The following is a 17,971-nucleotide window of genomic DNA, read 5'->3' on the forward strand; positions in this document are numbered from 1 at the left end:
GTAAGTCTTCCAAACGTGACAAGGGATGGCCCTGATCTGTATTGCTTTCCTTAATTCTCCAAGAACGGTGAGAAATTTACTGATGTCTGTATTTGGCCTGGCTCTGACTTCAGGAAAATGAGGCCTAAATTAGAAAAGCATGTTGAGAAAAATAAAAAAGGAAAAGTTCAACCAAATATAAAACAGCCAATGGAAGCAGGAGTCAGGAACTTATTTCAAAGCTCTCAGCTTCGGAGGCATACAAATTAAGGGGACATTTGGACTGATCGAGACAAACCCTTCTACGTGATTTTGGGAGTTATAATTAACAGCCTATGGATTGAATTTCATCCAATTTAAAAAAAGATAAAACACTCTGTGGTTAGTCCTGCTGAATACCTCAGGTGAAACTGTAAGTCTGTGTTTGACTTTGGTTCAAAGAGCCAAAGAAATAACTAACAGGGCTAGAATACTCCTAGCCCTGGACAACGGAAATTTGAACCACAAAAGACTAATTTAATCTAGAAGTCAGATTCTGCATATCCAGAGCAAGCAAGGAAGTTAGAGTTAAAATAATGACCATATCCTTGCTTCCTGCTTGGAGCCACTTCCAACTTATCTCAGGCCCATGACTAATTATTTATTTTTACAATGTCCTACATAACGACAGTATATGCTAGGAACTATGCCAGGTTCTGGGGATTCTGAGATGTACAAGCTCTTGTAAGACAGTGCCCTCAAAAGGCTTACAGTCCAGTACAGGAGACATAATCCATAAGAATACAACAGATGCTGAGAAACAAGGTAGGCAAAGGGTTTTCACAAGAGGGGCACCAATTCTGGTTGAGGATTTCAAGTATTCCTATGTAAACAGAACAAAGACTTTGAGGGATAGGAGGCAAAAGAGGAGGCTGGAGAGGGAAACAGTGGCCAGACCCCAAAGGGATAAATTGATGAGGTTCTTCAAAGGAGAAAGGGATCTAGAATACAAAAGGAGAGTGACTTAAGGAAAATACAGAGAAAGAAAAGTAACAGCATCTGTAACCTTTTATTTAAGGAAAGAGGTTTGAATAATCCCCACCCCCCCAAATTCCAACATTTTAGCTGTACCTTGGGAGGCAGAGATTTCTGTCTCTGTAAACACGCTAAAGGAAAGATGAATGGGTGGGCGGTGTGGAACAGGTGTATCTGACCAAGAACAAAGTATTTTCAGGGTAATACATCTCAGGACCCTAACAAACTCCACTGGATTTGCCGGCTGTCCTTACTGCATTATTTATTTTAAACTGCATTAAGTCTAAAATCAGAATAACCCAATTTTCAAAAGATAGCAAAACCAGTATTTTCATGATTAGGTTTATGGAAAATTGGCTTCATTGTGTTTCTATATTGGATCAATTATGTCACTAGGTGCATTGTTTCAATTCAATGACCTCGTTTGCCTGCCAGTCCTCCTCCGTGTTTAGTGACTGCAACTGTGGGAGGCTTAGTGTAGTGGAAAAAACATAGCCTTGGTGTCTGTGTTCCATTTGAACTCTGGGGTCCACCCCTCACAAGCTATGTGACTTGGGGAATAACATTATCCACCTGAGAAGGTTTGCTTGTTCATCCATTCAACAAACACTAGTAAGCACTACACTAGTTGGTAGGAATAAAATGGTGAATAAGGAAGATAACGTCTCTACTCTAATAGGACTTAGTGTCCTACAGTGTAGGCACCCAAGGAAGTGAAACCTAAACCTAGGCCAGAAGGGTAAGTAGCTATTGGCTTTAAGGCATATGGAGGCCGGGGAAGCAAAGAGTCTGTTAGAGGGAACAGCATGTGAGGAAGCTGGGAGGGGACAGAAAACAAGGCACATCTGAGGACCTGAAAGAAACAGGACTAGCGGAAGCACAGGATGCAACAGTGATGAAGTTCTAATGGAAGATGAGGCTGGACAAGTAGACAGCACTGGGTTGCTAAGGGTCACTGTGCTAAATGCAGCAGGAGACCACGAAATGAGACACTGTCCAGAACGCACCCCAGCAGGGCCATAGCAGTTGGCCAGTAAATACTAGTTCCCCTTCTCTTCCTGGAATCATCCATCCTGCATGAGCTCACAGGCACAAAACTGGCTGTGCAAAGCTTCCAGCTGATCGTGAATTTTAACACGCAAACTGTAAGCACTGCTCCAAGACAATATCTTTTTAAAATAAAAACTGGCTCCCTTGAATATTTATAGGTTTCTTTGGTAGCTTTTTTTGTCTGTTTTGTTAAGTAATTATTACCCAGGAATTTGCTGTGGATTAGTAGATATTTGGGCAAGATTAAATTAACATTAATAGAAATATTTTCTCACTTTCTCACTTCTGCTGTGGTTGGAACATGAACTCACAATTCTTATCCATCATAACTAAGGTCCCTTGCTTAAACTCTTGTATAAGATGAATACAATAGGTCCTCCACAACAGAAAATAAGTTTGAAAACGTGCTTTGCCCTTCAGTTCTTAAAAAATTAGTATGATTTTAACACAGCACCATTTTATACTGATAACCAGAAGCCTAAAATCCATTTCTAACCAATCACAAAACATGTAACAATCAGCTTGTTGATTTTAAGGGAAGAAAAGTCCAAGATTTGCTGTCGTTGAGTACTGTAGCACTTTTTTGGTCATTAGCCATGTGTGGAAATGAGGTCTCTCTTCTTGGTAGGAAATATAACTTTTATATCTATAACTGTTTATCTTAGAAGTTTAAACACTTACCAATTCCACCTATTAGTGGAATAATCTATTCATTCCACTCCTACATCTCTACCTGAGAGAAATGAAAGCATATGTCTATACAAAGACTTGCACGTGAGCGTTCATAGCAACTTTATTTGTAAAAGAAAAAACTGGAAACTACCTAAATGTCCAGCAGGAACTGAAAGGAGAAACAAATTGTGGTATACCTATAGGACAGAATACTACTCAGCCACAGAAAGGAATGAGCCCCGGCTATCCACAACAACACGGATGAATCTCCAAGTTATTATGCTGAGTGAAATATGACAGCCCTCTTCCTTAAAAAAAAAAAGCACAATAAAGTACGATTCTACTTATACAAAATTGTAGAAAATCCAAACTAATGTATAATGACAGAAAACAGACTATGGAGATGGAGAGAAGTAGGATTACAAAGGGATTATGAGGAAATTTGGGGGGGCGTGATGGATAATGTTCATTTTCTTAATTGTGGTAATGGTTTCACGGTTTTCCTATGTCAAAACTTAGCATACTATACACTTTAAGTATGTTTATTGTATGCCAATTGTAATTCAATAAAGCGGTCAAAAGAACTCATTGAAAAAGACTCATGGGGACGCAAACGGTGGTTTGGTAAGAGGATGGTAAGAGCTCAGTCCGAAGGGGTGCTGCGCAGGCCGGACAAGGTCCTGGCAAGACACTGATTGCCACCGGGCTCTGACAGCTGTTACTAAAATTAGGCCCAGACATCAGCTGAGAACAGTAGCTAAGTCAAGACTCACTAAAAGAAAGATCTCATCCTAACAACTACTACAAAATATACCTCATAAGCCAGGCCAAGAAATAGGAGCTTCAAAGAACAAATAAAGGTAACAACCACAAGAGGTTAGTGCATGATATTCCAGAGATCATGGAAAAAATTTCTGTGTATTTTGGGTAAGTAGAGTGGAAAGACATTAGGCAGGAAAATATCATGTTCTCTTGCACTGACGGGTCAGAAAATTTAAGCACTTCCAGAACCTTCAAGAAAGGCAAGTGGAGTTTCTATGTAGACAAGGAAAGAAAAATCTTTAGAGACCAAAGAGGAAGCAACCTAGGAGTAAAAGCATATACGGGAAAGAAGATTAGAAGGTTAGTTCTGGAAGCAGGCCAATCTTGAACCAACCTTGGGCTTCAAATTCTGGGCAGCTTAATACGGCACTAAACCCAACCAGGGTGTCTGATTCACCAGACAAGGGTTAGGGAGACTTTTGGAACTATCTAAGAGATGTTTCGGTATCCCACAATAATCTGTCTGGGTGTACAGAAGCTTGGCTGGGATCAAAAATAACTATGTAGAACCTGACTGGCAGATTCACGAGTTGCCTGACCATTAATGTCCAAACTGGAATCCCTCTGAGAGAAGGGGTGCTCATTGTCAATGATTACTCCAGGGTCACTCTACCTATAAGGGATCTCCAAACACTGTTTTTCGACGTACTTCCCCACATCCATGAAAAAACAACTCACAAAATGATTTAATATTACAAATAACTGTTGACCCTTGGGGTGCCTGAGTGGGCTCAGTTGGTTAAGCATCCAACTCTTGATTTCAGCTCTGGTTATGATTACACTGTTGGTTGAACTCCATGCTTTTTTTCTTTTTAATGTTTTATTTATTTTTGATACAGAGACAGAGCATGAGAGGGGGAGGGGCAGAGAGAGAAGGAGACACAGAACCGGAAGCAGGCTCCAGGCTCTGAGCTAGCTGTCAGCACAGAGCCCGACATAGGGCTCGAACCCACGAGCATGAGATCTGACCTGAGCCGAAGTCTGAGGCTTAACCGTCTGAGCCACCCAGGTGCCCCGAAGTCCATGCTTATAGTATGAAGCCTGCTTGGGATTCTCTCCCTCCTTCTCTCTTTGCCCCTCCCCAGCTCATGCGCACACATGTGCACATGTGCAAACTTTCTAAATAAATAAATAAATAATAAACGTTTTTTTAAAAACTACTGTTGATCCTTGAACAACAGAGGAGTTAGAGGCACTGGCCCCATGTGTGGTTGAAAGTCCACGTATAACTTTTGACTCCCCCCAAACTTAACATTCTGATAAAATACTATAAACAAACACATATTTTGTATGTTACATATATCTGTATTCTTTCTTTTTTAATGTTTATTTATTTTTGAGAGACAGAGCACAAGTGGGGGAGGAGCAGAGAGAGAGGGAGACACAAAATTTGAAGCAGGATGTAGGCTCCAAGCTGTCAGCACAGAGCCACACTCAGGGCTTGAACTCATGAGCTGTGAGATCATGGCCTGAGCCCAAGTCAGACGCTTAACCAACTGAGCAACCCAGGTGCCTCTATTATATCTATATTCTTACAATAAAGTAATTTAGAGAAAAGAAAATATTAAGAAAATCATAAAGAGAAAATATACTTATATTACTATAATGTAAAAATTCCACATATAAGCAGACCCATGCAGTTCAAATTGTATTGCTCATGGATCAACTGCGTTGAGGTAAAAAAAAAAAAGAGAGAGACTTTAAAAAACATATTGCTTATTTGAAAAGATCGATCAAACATGCAGCAACTGCTAGAGCTCCAGATTTGCCAAGAAATATTTACTTGACACTATAGTAGAAGGAGAGGCAATGTGCCAAGTGGTTTAGAGAATGGGCTTTTAAAGTCAGACTCGTCTGAATTCCGATCTTAGCTCTGTCACTGAGAGCTCTTGGGCAAATCAGTTCTTAAGGGTCTTAATTCTGCTATTTGCTGTTGTTCTTTTTCTATTGATTCTTTTGTGGGGAAGTTTTCTATTTTTGGACTGTTTGCTCACAAAATTCAGCGGATCTTTATCTCTGGAATCCTAAATTCCTGAGTTGGGGTTGTAGCCTTCCAAAAACTATTTGTGTCTCACGGTTATCATGAGCCCAAAGATCAATTTTTTTTAATGTTAGTTCTTACAGGCAGTATAGTGAAATTCAAACCTGGAACCCACTTGACCCCAAATTCTTAGGGAAGGTCCCAGCTCCTGTTATGCCAGGCATGCAGCAAGCTTTCATAACAACATCTTTTGCTCGCATGTTAATTTTGTCTAGTTTACTTTTCTGCTGAAGATGTAATCCCCTCCAGGGATCTCAGTTCCAACAAACAATCTTATTATTATTTTTTTTTAAGTAAGCTCTAGACCCAAAGTAGGGCTCAAACTCACAACCCCAAGATCAAGAGTCGCATGCTCTACCAACTGAGCCAGCCAGGTGCCCCCAGCCTGCAAGCTTAATGAGGTCCAAGGTTTTATCTTTTCTATCTTGATGGTAATTAGAACTCATTTAGGGCCCTTCTTTCCTGCCTCCCTGCTCTGCAAGGCAGGGAAGTGAGCACCATCTCAGCATTCTGATGTGCGGTGACTGTTCTCTCTCTGGCTCCTACATGTATTTAAAAGGAAACTGGTTATATTCTGTCTAGCATTTCTAAAGGGAAGCTTTCTTTTCTCTGTTCTAGGAGAGAATTTTCAGATTATCTAATTGACTATGCAGCTAACTGCAGAAGCCTGTGCAAGTTATTGAGCTTCTCTAAACCTATTTTCCACTTCTAAGATGGGACCGAGGGCAGTCAAGAAAAGAAAAGAAGAATATGTACTAAGGCACTTAGCCCTTTGACTAGTACACAAGGCCACTCAATAAATGGTAACTATAAAATCAATTTTACTGGCAAGCCGTAAATTTTACAATTAGCTGTTGAAATAAACAAATTCAATCTATCAAAGTAGGTTTTTATTGTGCTTTGGCTTAAAGAATATTGAATATTTACTGCAAGTAACTGCAGACCACTGCTCAGAACTGATACCAATAATGAAAGTAAGCTATTAACATGATCCAGGTCTATTAATTAGAGCACATTTATAGGGGTATGATTTGCCAGCTCTGTTCATTTTGCAGTTTTGAATGAAATTAGAATGTTGGGGAAAATTTCCCAAGTTGGCAATTCAGATAGGTATTCTCTTTTAATTTAAATTAATTGACTAAAATATGGGCTATAAGCTCTCAGAAGGCAATAGCTATTTGATTTGCTTGGAATAACATCCCTGCATCTCTACAGATGAGAGCGATGCCCATGAAGAGACCTGGGATATTGTTATGCTTTTTTTTAGTTGTAGATTTCTCCTTATCTGGCCCTATAAATTACTACTGTGGTCACTTTTTCAAGCAAGGCCCTAAATCCATTCTGACCCAAGCCAGCTGAAATAGATGACTGTGCTTTGGGGTCATCATGTGGTCTAGTTGGTCATCTGAGTACCTTCTGAGTGAAGCACAGGGTAAGTCCACAAAATTTAGAGGGGAAAACAATATATGCTGCAGTTTCTGCATTTTGTTTATTGGTATGAATGAGAAACAGAATTACACAAAGAACCCCTACAAAGAAAGAGCTGAGGTAATGGCCTCATGACATTAGTAAATGATTTCAGCACACAGAGGGAACTGGATGGCAGTAATTCAAGCAGTCTAAAAGACTGAAAAGACCACAGACACTAAAAGAACCATAATTTGCTACCAACTCTGAGAATTTAAATTTTCTAATCCGGAAGACAGAAATCAGTATACATATCAATAAACAAATTTTAGGTTGACTGACATCTTATTATTCGCAAATGACATGTGACCAAAAGCCAATTATTTCCATGGTCACTATTTATAACTGTATTTTCATTCTATATAATACTGTGAAGAAAGCCAAGATTTATGACATATTTTACTTCTTAAATCCTTTTTATTAAATCCTTCCAAAAACAGCTCTAAAATTTCATCAGGTCAGTAATGCCAACAGTCATTGTTGGGTGTGCCCCAAAGAGCCTCACTGGCCAGTGCGCTTCCACAGGTGTCCCAGGAGCTGAGCTCACCTGGGACGGCAGGTGCACAGCGATGGCCCCGTCTGCAAACTTGCCTTGTGGCCACAGTGCACAAAGGGCAACATGACTACATTTCTATAAAGACTGAGGTTAATTTTGCTCTGCAAGAGTAGTATAACCTTTCTAGAAAGAGTGTCATGGCAAGGTCATCTGTACAGCTGCTCGGAACTTTTTTTTTTTTTTAACTGCCTATAACCAGCAATAATTAAGGTAAATCCTCCTCCTCCGCAACCCCCAGGGCAGCCTCAGCATTCTTCTAAAACTTCAGGGTTTCAGGGGCGCTCAGTGCAAGATAAAACCTACCCGGCGTCCCTGGGTGAAAGGGGGGGGGACACTGACACAGGATTAAACTGCAGCAGGAACAAGACACAGCCAAGGCGCTAACCAGTGGCTCTCAGGAGCTTGGAGAGAATGGATTCTGAATCCTAACTTGGGAACAGCAAATTCCAATCCCTAAAATGAAAAGTGCGGATGGATGCCTTATGATACAGCTCTTGCACATTTCCTCATGCTAGACACAGGCGTGTGGGCAGCTGCAGAATGAGAGCATCAGGATCTAGCTCTGTGTGGGGCCCATGGGAGAAATCACTCTGTAGGGTGCTCTCATTGTTTCTTCATGATGAGAGAGAATTCCTCTTCTATATGACAACATCCATGTCCCTAGTGGTATAGTAAGGTTTCTCATATGCTATTCAGAGATCCCTGGATCTGGAGATAAATAGGAGACCTTTTCGTTACTCTGATCTGATGAATAAAGGTCTTAGGAGAGAGGATCGTACCTTTATAATCATGAGATTATTAAGAACATAAGGTGATCAGGAACATGACGCCACCTCTGTAAGGCTGCTGTAGACCATTAATGTTTAGAAACAGGCCTGTAATGAATTCCCAAGGACTATGGTCTCATTCAGTAATGAAAAGCCACGATTCTGTTGCTGGAGTTGGTAAAGTCCCCTCAGGCAGTGACTTTTGTACGGGGATAAAAAAGGTTTCCATTCCTTAGGAGCATTTGCTGCACTCTCACATTTAACCCGAGGCCATGAGAGCAGACCATTTTACTCGGAAGCTGCATTTCTTTACTACAGCTACGGAGAGACTGTTTCTAAGAAGTGAGAGTCACGCTGCTCCCGACCCTTTGCCATTTATTACAACTGAGCCCTCAGCCGCGCTGCGGCAGGATCTGCCCACGAGGAACAGCTATGGGTCTGAGAGCCCTCTTTGTCCGCCAGGACCCAACTCGTGCTATCCTACTCTGGAAGGGAAACCGGCCAAGATTCTGAATGAATAGGCTGGAAGTATGCACCATTGCAGACACAAAACGTCTTTCATTGTGAAAGTCTGCTAGAGGTATCCTGTGTTACGTTTTGAGAAACACTTGAAGCCACAGAGCTATTTCTCTTTCAAACATATTGACACCACAGATGTAAGGAAAAAAAGCACACACAGTTAATGAGCCCACAGCACACCCAAATGCTCCGAGAAGTTAGCCAAAACCTAGCAGAAAACTATTAATATGAACCCAGGCCAGGGACTAGGATCAGTGTAAAGTGCTCAACCTGACAGCTGTGACTCAAAGTCAATCACAACAATGTAGCCTTCTTCCCCGAGATATGGTAAGTCCTCTAGACCAAAACTACAGGGAAAAATTTTCTCCCAAAGAGTTCATTACTAGTAACAGGACAGTAGACAGACAGACACTATACTGAGGCTCGGGAACAGACTGATTATGTTTAGTCTCAGTGGTCTACAGGGAGATCTCATCTGGGATTTCATCGAAAAAACCTTAAGGTTTTTCGAAACTTTGGGAAAGATTCTGAATAGACAAGACAACTTAAAGTTGTTCTGGTTGCCCCTCAACTAGCAAGTTATAACTCTCAGATTTACTTTAGTAGGGTAAGAGAGTCCAAGTCTGGGGAATGAGAATGGAATGAAGACGTTTAGTTCTGCTGATCTCGTGAACCCATGATAAAAAGTGGATTCTCAAAAATATATACATGTATACAAATATATATTCACACACAAACACACTTAAATTTTTTTTTTGAGATCCCTTAAACCTTTGCATGACGGCTCTCACATCGTCTTTAACGACACACAACATTTTATCCCAAATGCACTATTTCTGTAGAGACATAGCATCTGATGGAGAAGTATAAATTTGTTAAAGAAATTATGACCATGGGTCATATTTTAGAGGTCAATGAAGATAGCTATTAAGCCACAGAAAGATTTTTTAAAGCTTTAGCCTGTGTTTATTTATGACTACTTGAGTTTGGGGGTTGTATTAAGGAAATGCTGAAAATTCAGAAGGAAAACTTTTTTAAAAATCGTATTATTCTTAAGGCTTTGTTTTCTACACATTTATAATGTGACACTTAAAACCTGCCATCTTCTTAGACACCTGGGATGATGAGGAAAGTGCAGGCTCCTACCTCAGAAAAGAGAAAGCAGAACTTATTTCAGGAGCATCACAGGAGTAACTTGTCAGAGAGGAAGGTTCTGATAAACCTACCAGGAGGTGTGCACGCATCTGCAGGAGACTGGACGAATGTGGACCGCCTTTTGGTTGGCATAGGCAAAGCCATTTTCTGTTCTTTATGCTTTGCCAGTGCAGCTTGAACTGCTTCCGTATGGATATCTGAAAGATTAAACATTTGCATGGATTAGCTCTTGGTTCTTAAAGTGTTTACTTCTGTTGGCTGAACTATCGCTGCCTTAACTATTGAAAAGGGATGTTTGTGTTGTAACAATTAAAATAAAAATGAAAGAGACTAAAAAGAAAGAAGTCAAGGATAATTTTACAGAGAAGGACAATGGAGCCCAGAGTGATTAGGTGACTGCTTTAAGAGCAAACAAGGGACTAATGGAGATAGGCAGGGGTGAGGAGAGGGGAGGGGGTCTAACGTGCCCCTGGGCCAGGCAGGGATCCTACCTCTGAATGGAATGAGTACAGCCCAGATACCCGTAAGACACTCCCTGTTCTTCAGGAAAAGAAGCTTAGGATTTGCTTAACTGCCTAAAAGTGGTTGAGACCACTCAGTTCTCTACCATAAGAACAGAAGGACTGAGTCTGATCAGGAAAAATATAAGAGCTGATAGTACTTGTTTGCCACTGTGGCCAAAAGAGAATTCAGTTCTTCCCTTGAAGTGTAATAGGAATCTTGGGGCATCTGGGTGGCTGAGTCAGTTAAGTGTCCAACTTCGGCCCAGGTTTGTGAGTTCGAGCCTGCACTGGGCTCTCAGCTGTTGGAGCAGATCCCAGTTTGGATAGTCTGTCTCCCTCACTCTCTGCCCCTCCCCTGCTCATACCCTCTCCCCCACCTCAAAAATAAATAAAGATTAAAAAAAAATGAAATCTAATAGGAGTCTGAAAATTAACATTTCCCAACAGAACACTTGATTGTCCACTCTACAAAACGTGTTCTATATTTCTGCCAAAAAGGGATCATACTATTCACAGTCTTTGGTGTTCTCCTTTGAGATTTTTTTAAGAATTCTTACAAAATCGTATGAAGGTAGATAGCTGAAGTAGCTTCCTAGTTCACAAGAATTTCCTCTTCTTGTGAAGAATTTCCTCCTCTTGAGGGCCCAGTTGAGGGACAAACTATCCGTAGAGGACTGTCTATGCTAGGAAAATGTACCTCTTACAAGAGCTGGACCTATCAGATCCTTTTGTGGGGAGGTATGTGGAGGAATTTAAAATAAATCAAGAAAATGCAGGTCCTAGAACCGAGTCGCTTTAATGATAATTCCCTAGAAAGAAGGAATATCCTCCAGGTTGAAACCCTGAAAGCCATCTCTCTTTTTCTAGGGATTTCTGAACTGTTGCTTTGCTTCTATGACCTACTCTAGCTATTTAAGGTAGCCAGAGCTGGCCTGTTTCATGCAAGAACAAAAGCCTTCACTAATATAACCAGAAACAGCTTTTTGTGTAAGTACAGGCCTACAACATAATTTTGAAAGGATGCACATAATTTCACTGTATATCTGTGTCATGATTTACTCAAGCAACCTATTTCCAAAGTTTTGCTACTATTTATAGCAACTATTCACAGCAAGAATAATTAGGTATTTTCACTTTAGTACACATGTCTAATCCTATTTGTGTACGATTAATTCCAACAATTGTTGAGATATATTTCTTAAGAACAAGATTTTACTTTTGGGGTGGGGGGAGGGCTAGTGCAGGTGGGGGAGGGGCAGAGGAAGAGGGGGAGAGAGAATCTCAAGCAGGCTCCACGCCCAGCTTGGAGCCTGCTGCAGGGATCCATCTCACCACCAAGAGACCATGACCTAAGCCGAAATCAAGAATCGGATGCTTAACCAAATGAACCACCCAGGCACCCCAACGATTTTACTCTTACATAACCGTAATACATTTATCAAGATCAATAAATTAAATACTGATATAAACTATTACATAACCCCCAACCCATATTCCAACTTAGCCCCAGTAACGGCCTTTATAGTTTTTCCTCCTTTGTTCCTGATCTGGGACCTAATATAGAATCACATGTTACATTCAGTTGTCACAATTCTCTATTATCCTATAATCTGGAACATTTCTCAACCTTTGTCCCTCATTGCCTTGACATTACTGTACAGACTAATTATATTGTAGAATCTCCCATAATTTTAGTTTGTTGGTATTCCTCATAATTAGATTCAAGTTATGCACTTTGGCAGGAATACAACAGAAGTAATAATGTCTTCTTGAAACATGATGTCAGGAAGTGTCTGCCCTGTTACTGGTGATAGTAACTGATTACTTGGTTAAGATGGTGTCTACTAAAGTAATTCATTATAAAGTTATTATTCTTCCCTCAGTGTAATTAATAAATAACTTATGGGTGAATGTTTTTGAGATGATGTAAATGTTACATACTTCCTCAAACCTTCACCTACTGGTTTTAGCATTCATTGATGATTTGTAGCTGAATCAATTATTACCATAATGGATATAAAATGTTGATTTTATAACTCTTATCATTTTTTCTGTATTTATTAGTTGTTTTTTTTCGACTATAAGAAAAAGCATCCCTTTCTCTCCCAATCTATTTATTTCTATCAATACAGACCTATTGATTCTCATTTTATTCTATGGCTATTATTACTATCATTACTTATTTTGATGGTCCTATTACCCCAAATATGACCAATGAGGCCAAGTCAAACAGACTCCTATGTCCTTTTGACATATTCCCATCATTTTGAGCAGTTTTGGTTTTCTAATATAAGATGTTCTAGGTATTTTCCCTTCTCCAGCACTAGAATTAAACATTTCTCTAAGGAGCCCTGACCTCTCTTAGTGGAGAATGGTATTTAGAAACCAAGCCCTTAAAAGTAGGAGTGCTCAGTGCTATTGGTGTATCAGACACTCAACCAACTGAGCCACTCAGGTGCCCTTCTTCATTCTTTTTTAAAGCTGCATAGCAGTTCATTATATATGGTAGTTTGCTCAACTATTCTGACTGTGGGCATTATTTGTTGTTGTTTCCAATATTTTACAATTACAAATAATAATACAACAAAGAGACTTGTGCAAATAGACTTTTATATTGATGAGAATATATCTTCAGGGTTAATTCCAACAAGTGAGGCTCCTAAGTCAAAAAGTGAATAAACTTTAAGCTCTGCTGCATCTTGCCAAATTCCTCTCCAAAGAGTTGTCTCATACTGTAGTACTATCAGCAGCACACATGTGTGCCTGCTTCCCCAGAGCCTCACCATCAGAATGTGTTATCTTGATTTTCTGATTATTGCCAGTTTGGTAGCTGAGAAATGTTGTTTCAGCATACTTTCAATTTGGACTTTTTTTTTTTAAAGATCTACTTTATTTTTAGAGAGATACAGAGAAAACATGCAAGCAGGGGAGAGGGAAAAGGAGGTGGGGGGAGAGACAGAAAGAGAGAGAGAGAGAGAGAGAGAGAGAGAGCAGGCTCCATACACTAGCGTGGAACCTGATGTGGGGTTTAATTCCACAACCCTGGGATCATGAGCCAAAATGAAGAGCTAGATGTTCAAGTGACTGAGCCCCTCAGGCACTCTTGCACTTCTTTCATCATTAGTGAGATTAAACATCAGATTTAAGGACCATGTAAAATTTGCTGGTAACAATAACAAATTTTACATGGTCCTTAAATCTGATGTTTAATATTCATGTCATTTAATCATTTTTCCACTGGGGTTCTGAGTTTACTTTCCCTTAATTTTTAAGAGTTCTTCAAAAGTAATAGATATTAGCCCTTTTCAATTTGTCATCTGTCTTCTGATATTGTGGTAGTTTACTACCACACAGAAGGTTTTTAAAAAATTTTTATGGAAGATCTTAAATCAATAACCTAATGTTATACTTGAAGGAACTAAAAAAAGAACAAACTAAAACCAACATTAGTAAAAAGAGTAAATAACAAGGATTAAAATAGAAATTAAAAAAAGATTTGAAAAACAGAAAACAATCAGCAAAAATAAAAGTTGGTTTTTTGAAAAGATGAATAAAATGGATAAATCTTTAGCTAGATTAAGAAAAATACAGAGAAGAGTAAAATAACAAAAATGAAAGAAGAAATATTACAACTGATACCATGGAAATAAAAAAAGATTATGAGACTACAATAAGACTACACCACAAATTGGATAACCTAAAAAAAACTGGTAAATTCCTAAAAACATACAACTTACCAAGATTGAATCATGAAGAGAGTATCAAAACAAATTACTATTAAGAAGACTGAATCCATAATAAAAATCTCCCAACAAACAAAAGCTTTCACTGGAGAAACCTACAAAACTTTAAAGAACAGCAACCTTACTCAAATTCATCCAAAATCTCAAGAAATACTTCCACACACATTTTATGAGGCCAGCATTACCCTAAAACCAAAGCCAAACAAAGATACTACAAAAACAAAACCAAACAAAATCCCCCAAAACTAAACAACCTACTGAATGGGAGAAGATATTTACAAATGTTATATTCAATAAGGGGTTAACATACAAAATATATAAAGAACTTACACAACACCAAAAAACAAATAATTCAACTAAAAACTGAGCAGAGAACTTGAATAGACATTTTTACAAAGAAAATATACAAATGGGCCAACAGACACACAAGACACCCAACATTACTAACCATAGGGAAATGCAAATCAAAACCACAATGAGATCTCACGTTACACCTGTCAGAATGGCTAGAATGAAAAAGACATACCAAGTTTTGGGAGGATGTAGAGAAAAAGGAAGCCTGGTACACTGTCAGTGGGAATGTAAATTGGTACAGCCACTGTAGACAATAGGGTAAAAAAATTAAAAATAGAAATACCCAATAATTCCACTAATGGGTATTTACCCAAAGAAAACAAAACACTACCTCAAAAAGATACAGGCATCCTTATGTTTATAAGGCTAAGCTATTATTTATAATAGCTAAGATACAGAAGCAGCTCAAGTGTCCACTGACAGATGGATAAAGATATGGAATATATACACATGGAGTATTACTCAGCCATTAAAAAGAATAGGATCTTGCCATCTGCGACAACATGGATAAACCTACAGGGTATCATGCTAAGTAAAATAAGTCAGAGAAAGACATACACCATATGATTTCACTTATGTGTGGAATGTAAGCATGATCAATATTGGCCCTTTATCTCTAAGAACAAAAGAACAAACAAATAAAACCCAAAGAGACTCTTAAATGCAGTTAAGAAACTGGTGGTTGCTAGAGATGAGGCAGGTGGGGAGATGGGCGAAATAGATAAAGAGCATTAAGAGATACAAACCTCCAGTAATAAAATAAATAAGTCACAGAGATGAAGAGTAGAGCATAGGGAAGTTAATAATATCGAAAAAATGTTGTACAGTGATGACACTCACCATGGTGAGCTCTGAGTAATGTATAAAATTATTGAATCAGTATTTTGTACATCTGAAACTAATATAACACTGAATGATAATCACACTGGAATTTTTTTTAATAAATAAAAAATTTTAATGCAGATTTTTAAAAAGGCAGAAACATTACCATAAATACAGAGAACAAACTGATGGTGGCCAGAGGGGAGGGGAATAGGGGGATGAGAAAAATGGGTAAAAGGGAGGAGCACTGGGTGGTTCAGTCAGTTAAGTATCTGACGTGATTTCAGCTCAGGTCATAATCTCATGGTCTGTGGGTTCAAGGCCTGCACTGGACGCTGTCAGTACAGAGCCTGCTTGTGTCTTCCTCTCCCTTCCCCTCCCTCTCTCTTTCTCAAAATAAATAAATAAAGTTAAAAAAAATTTTTTTTAAGTCAGTAAGGGGGAGTGGGAGATACAGGCTTCTGGTTACGGGAGAAGTCACAAAGGTAAAAAGTACAGCCCTGGGCATACAGTCGATGGCACTGTAATAGCGATGTGTGGTGACAGATGGGAGCTGCACTATCCTGATGCACAGACCTGCTGAATCACCACGCTGTACATCTGAAACTAACATAACACTGTATGTCAACTACGCTTCAGTTAAAAAAAAGAAAAGAAAAAAACCCACCCTAAACCAATATCCCTGATGAATATAGACGCAAAAATCTGGAACAAAATACAAAATATCAACCTGAATTCAACTGTACATTAAAAGAACTATCTACTGGGGCGCCTGGGTGGCTCCGTTGGTTAAGCGTTTGACTCTTGGTTTTGGCTCAGGTCATGTTCTCACAGTTTCATGAGTTTGAGCCCAATGCTCAATTAAAATTAGCACAGAGCCTGCTTGGGATTCTCTCTCTCTCCCTTTCTGTCTGCCCCTCCCCAACTTGTGCTGTCTCTGTCCCTCTCATTTATATTTAAATATTTACATTTATGTTTATGTTTATATTTATATTTATATTTAGGACTATATACCATGACCCAGTGGGATTTATCCCTATGTTGCAAGGATGGTTCAACATATGAAAATCAACAAATCAAAGACTCTACACTAATAATGAAGGACAAAAATCATATGACCATCATATATGCAGAAAAAGCATCTGACAAAATGCAACACACTTTCATGATAAAAACACTAAGCAAACTAGGTATAGAAGGACATTGTCTCAAAATAATAAAATTCATATATGAAAAGCCCACAACTAGCAACATAGTCAACAGTGAAAACTGAAATGTTCTCCTTCTAAGATCAGGAACAATGCAAGGATGACTGCTCTCACCACTTCCTTCAACATAGTACTGGATGTCCTAGCCAGAGTAATTAGGCAAGAAAGAGAAATAAAAGCCATACAAAAGGAGAGAAAGAAGCAAAATTGTTTCTATTTGCAGATGACATGATCTTATACATAAGAAACCCTAAAGATTTTATTCATGTACCACAAACTGTTAGAAGTAATAAGCAAATTCAACTGCAGGACAGAAAAATCAAGATATAAAAATCAGTTGTGTTTCTCAACACAAACAATTAACCATCTGGGAAGGAAATAATCTCATTTATAGTAGCATAAAAAATATTCAAAATAAACATAAGCAGGCAAAAGACTTGTATACTATGAAACACTGCTGAAAGAAATTAAAGAAAACACAAATGGAAAAACATCTCATGTGCATGGACTGGAAGATGTAATATTGTTAAAATATGAGTGATCTACAGATTTAATCGTATACCTATAATAATCCACTGGCACTTTTTGAAGAAATAGGAACAAAAAATCCTAAAATGTATACAGAATCTCAAAGAACCCCAAATAGCCAAAATAATCTTAAGAAAGAAGAATAAAGCTGGAAGCCTCGTATTTCCTGATTTCAAAACATATTACATGGCACAAAAACAGAAGCAATAGCACTGCTAGGGATTTACCCAAGGGATACAGCAATAGCACTGCTGGGGATTTACCCAAGGGATACAGGAGTGTTGATGCATAGGGGCGCATGTACCCCAATGTTCATAGCAGCACTGTCAACAATAGCCAAATCATGGAAAGAGCCTAAATGTCCATCACCTGATGGATGGATCAGGAAGATGTGGTATATACATACAATGGAGTACTACATGGCAATGAGAAAGAGTGAAATATGGTCATTTGTAGCGAAGTGGACAGACCTCGAAGGTGTCTTGCTAAGTGAAATTAAGTCAGGCAGAGAACAGATACCACATGTTTGCACTCATAGGTCTAACAGGAGAACAGGAGAAACCTAACGGAGGTCCATGGGGAGGGGAAGAGGGAAAGAAAGTTGGGGAGAGAGAGGGACGCAAAACCTGAGAGACTATTGAATACTGAAAACGAACCCAGGGTTGAAGGGGGCGGGGGGAAAAGAGGTGGTGGTCATGGAGGAGGGCACTTGTAGGGAAGAGCACTGGGTGTTATATGGAAACCAATTTGACAATAAACTATTAAAAAAAA

The 17,971-nt window shown here is 39.1% G+C and overlaps 1 protein-coding gene across 5 annotated transcripts in view; it reads right to left on the minus strand.

The window, feature by feature from the left end:
• Positions 1–17,971, minus strand: part of DIP2B (disco interacting protein 2 homolog B) — a 224,119-nt gene that overhangs the window by 69,323 nt on the left and 136,825 nt on the right. For all 5 annotated transcript variants that reach the window (XM_029954849.1, XM_029954847.1, XM_029954848.1 and 2 more), the window contains one exon: positions 10,114–10,239. In XM_029954849.1, coding sequence (XP_029810709.1) covers positions 10,114–10,239 — 126 coding nt within the window. The remainder of the gene's footprint in view (positions 1–10,113; positions 10,240–17,971) is intronic.

Source organism: Suricata suricatta, chromosome 10 (genome assembly GCF_006229205.1).
Source record: "Suricata suricatta isolate VVHF042 chromosome 10, meerkat_22Aug2017_6uvM2_HiC, whole genome shotgun sequence".
Taxonomy (NCBI): Eukaryota; Metazoa; Chordata; class Mammalia; order Carnivora; family Herpestidae; genus Suricata; species Suricata suricatta.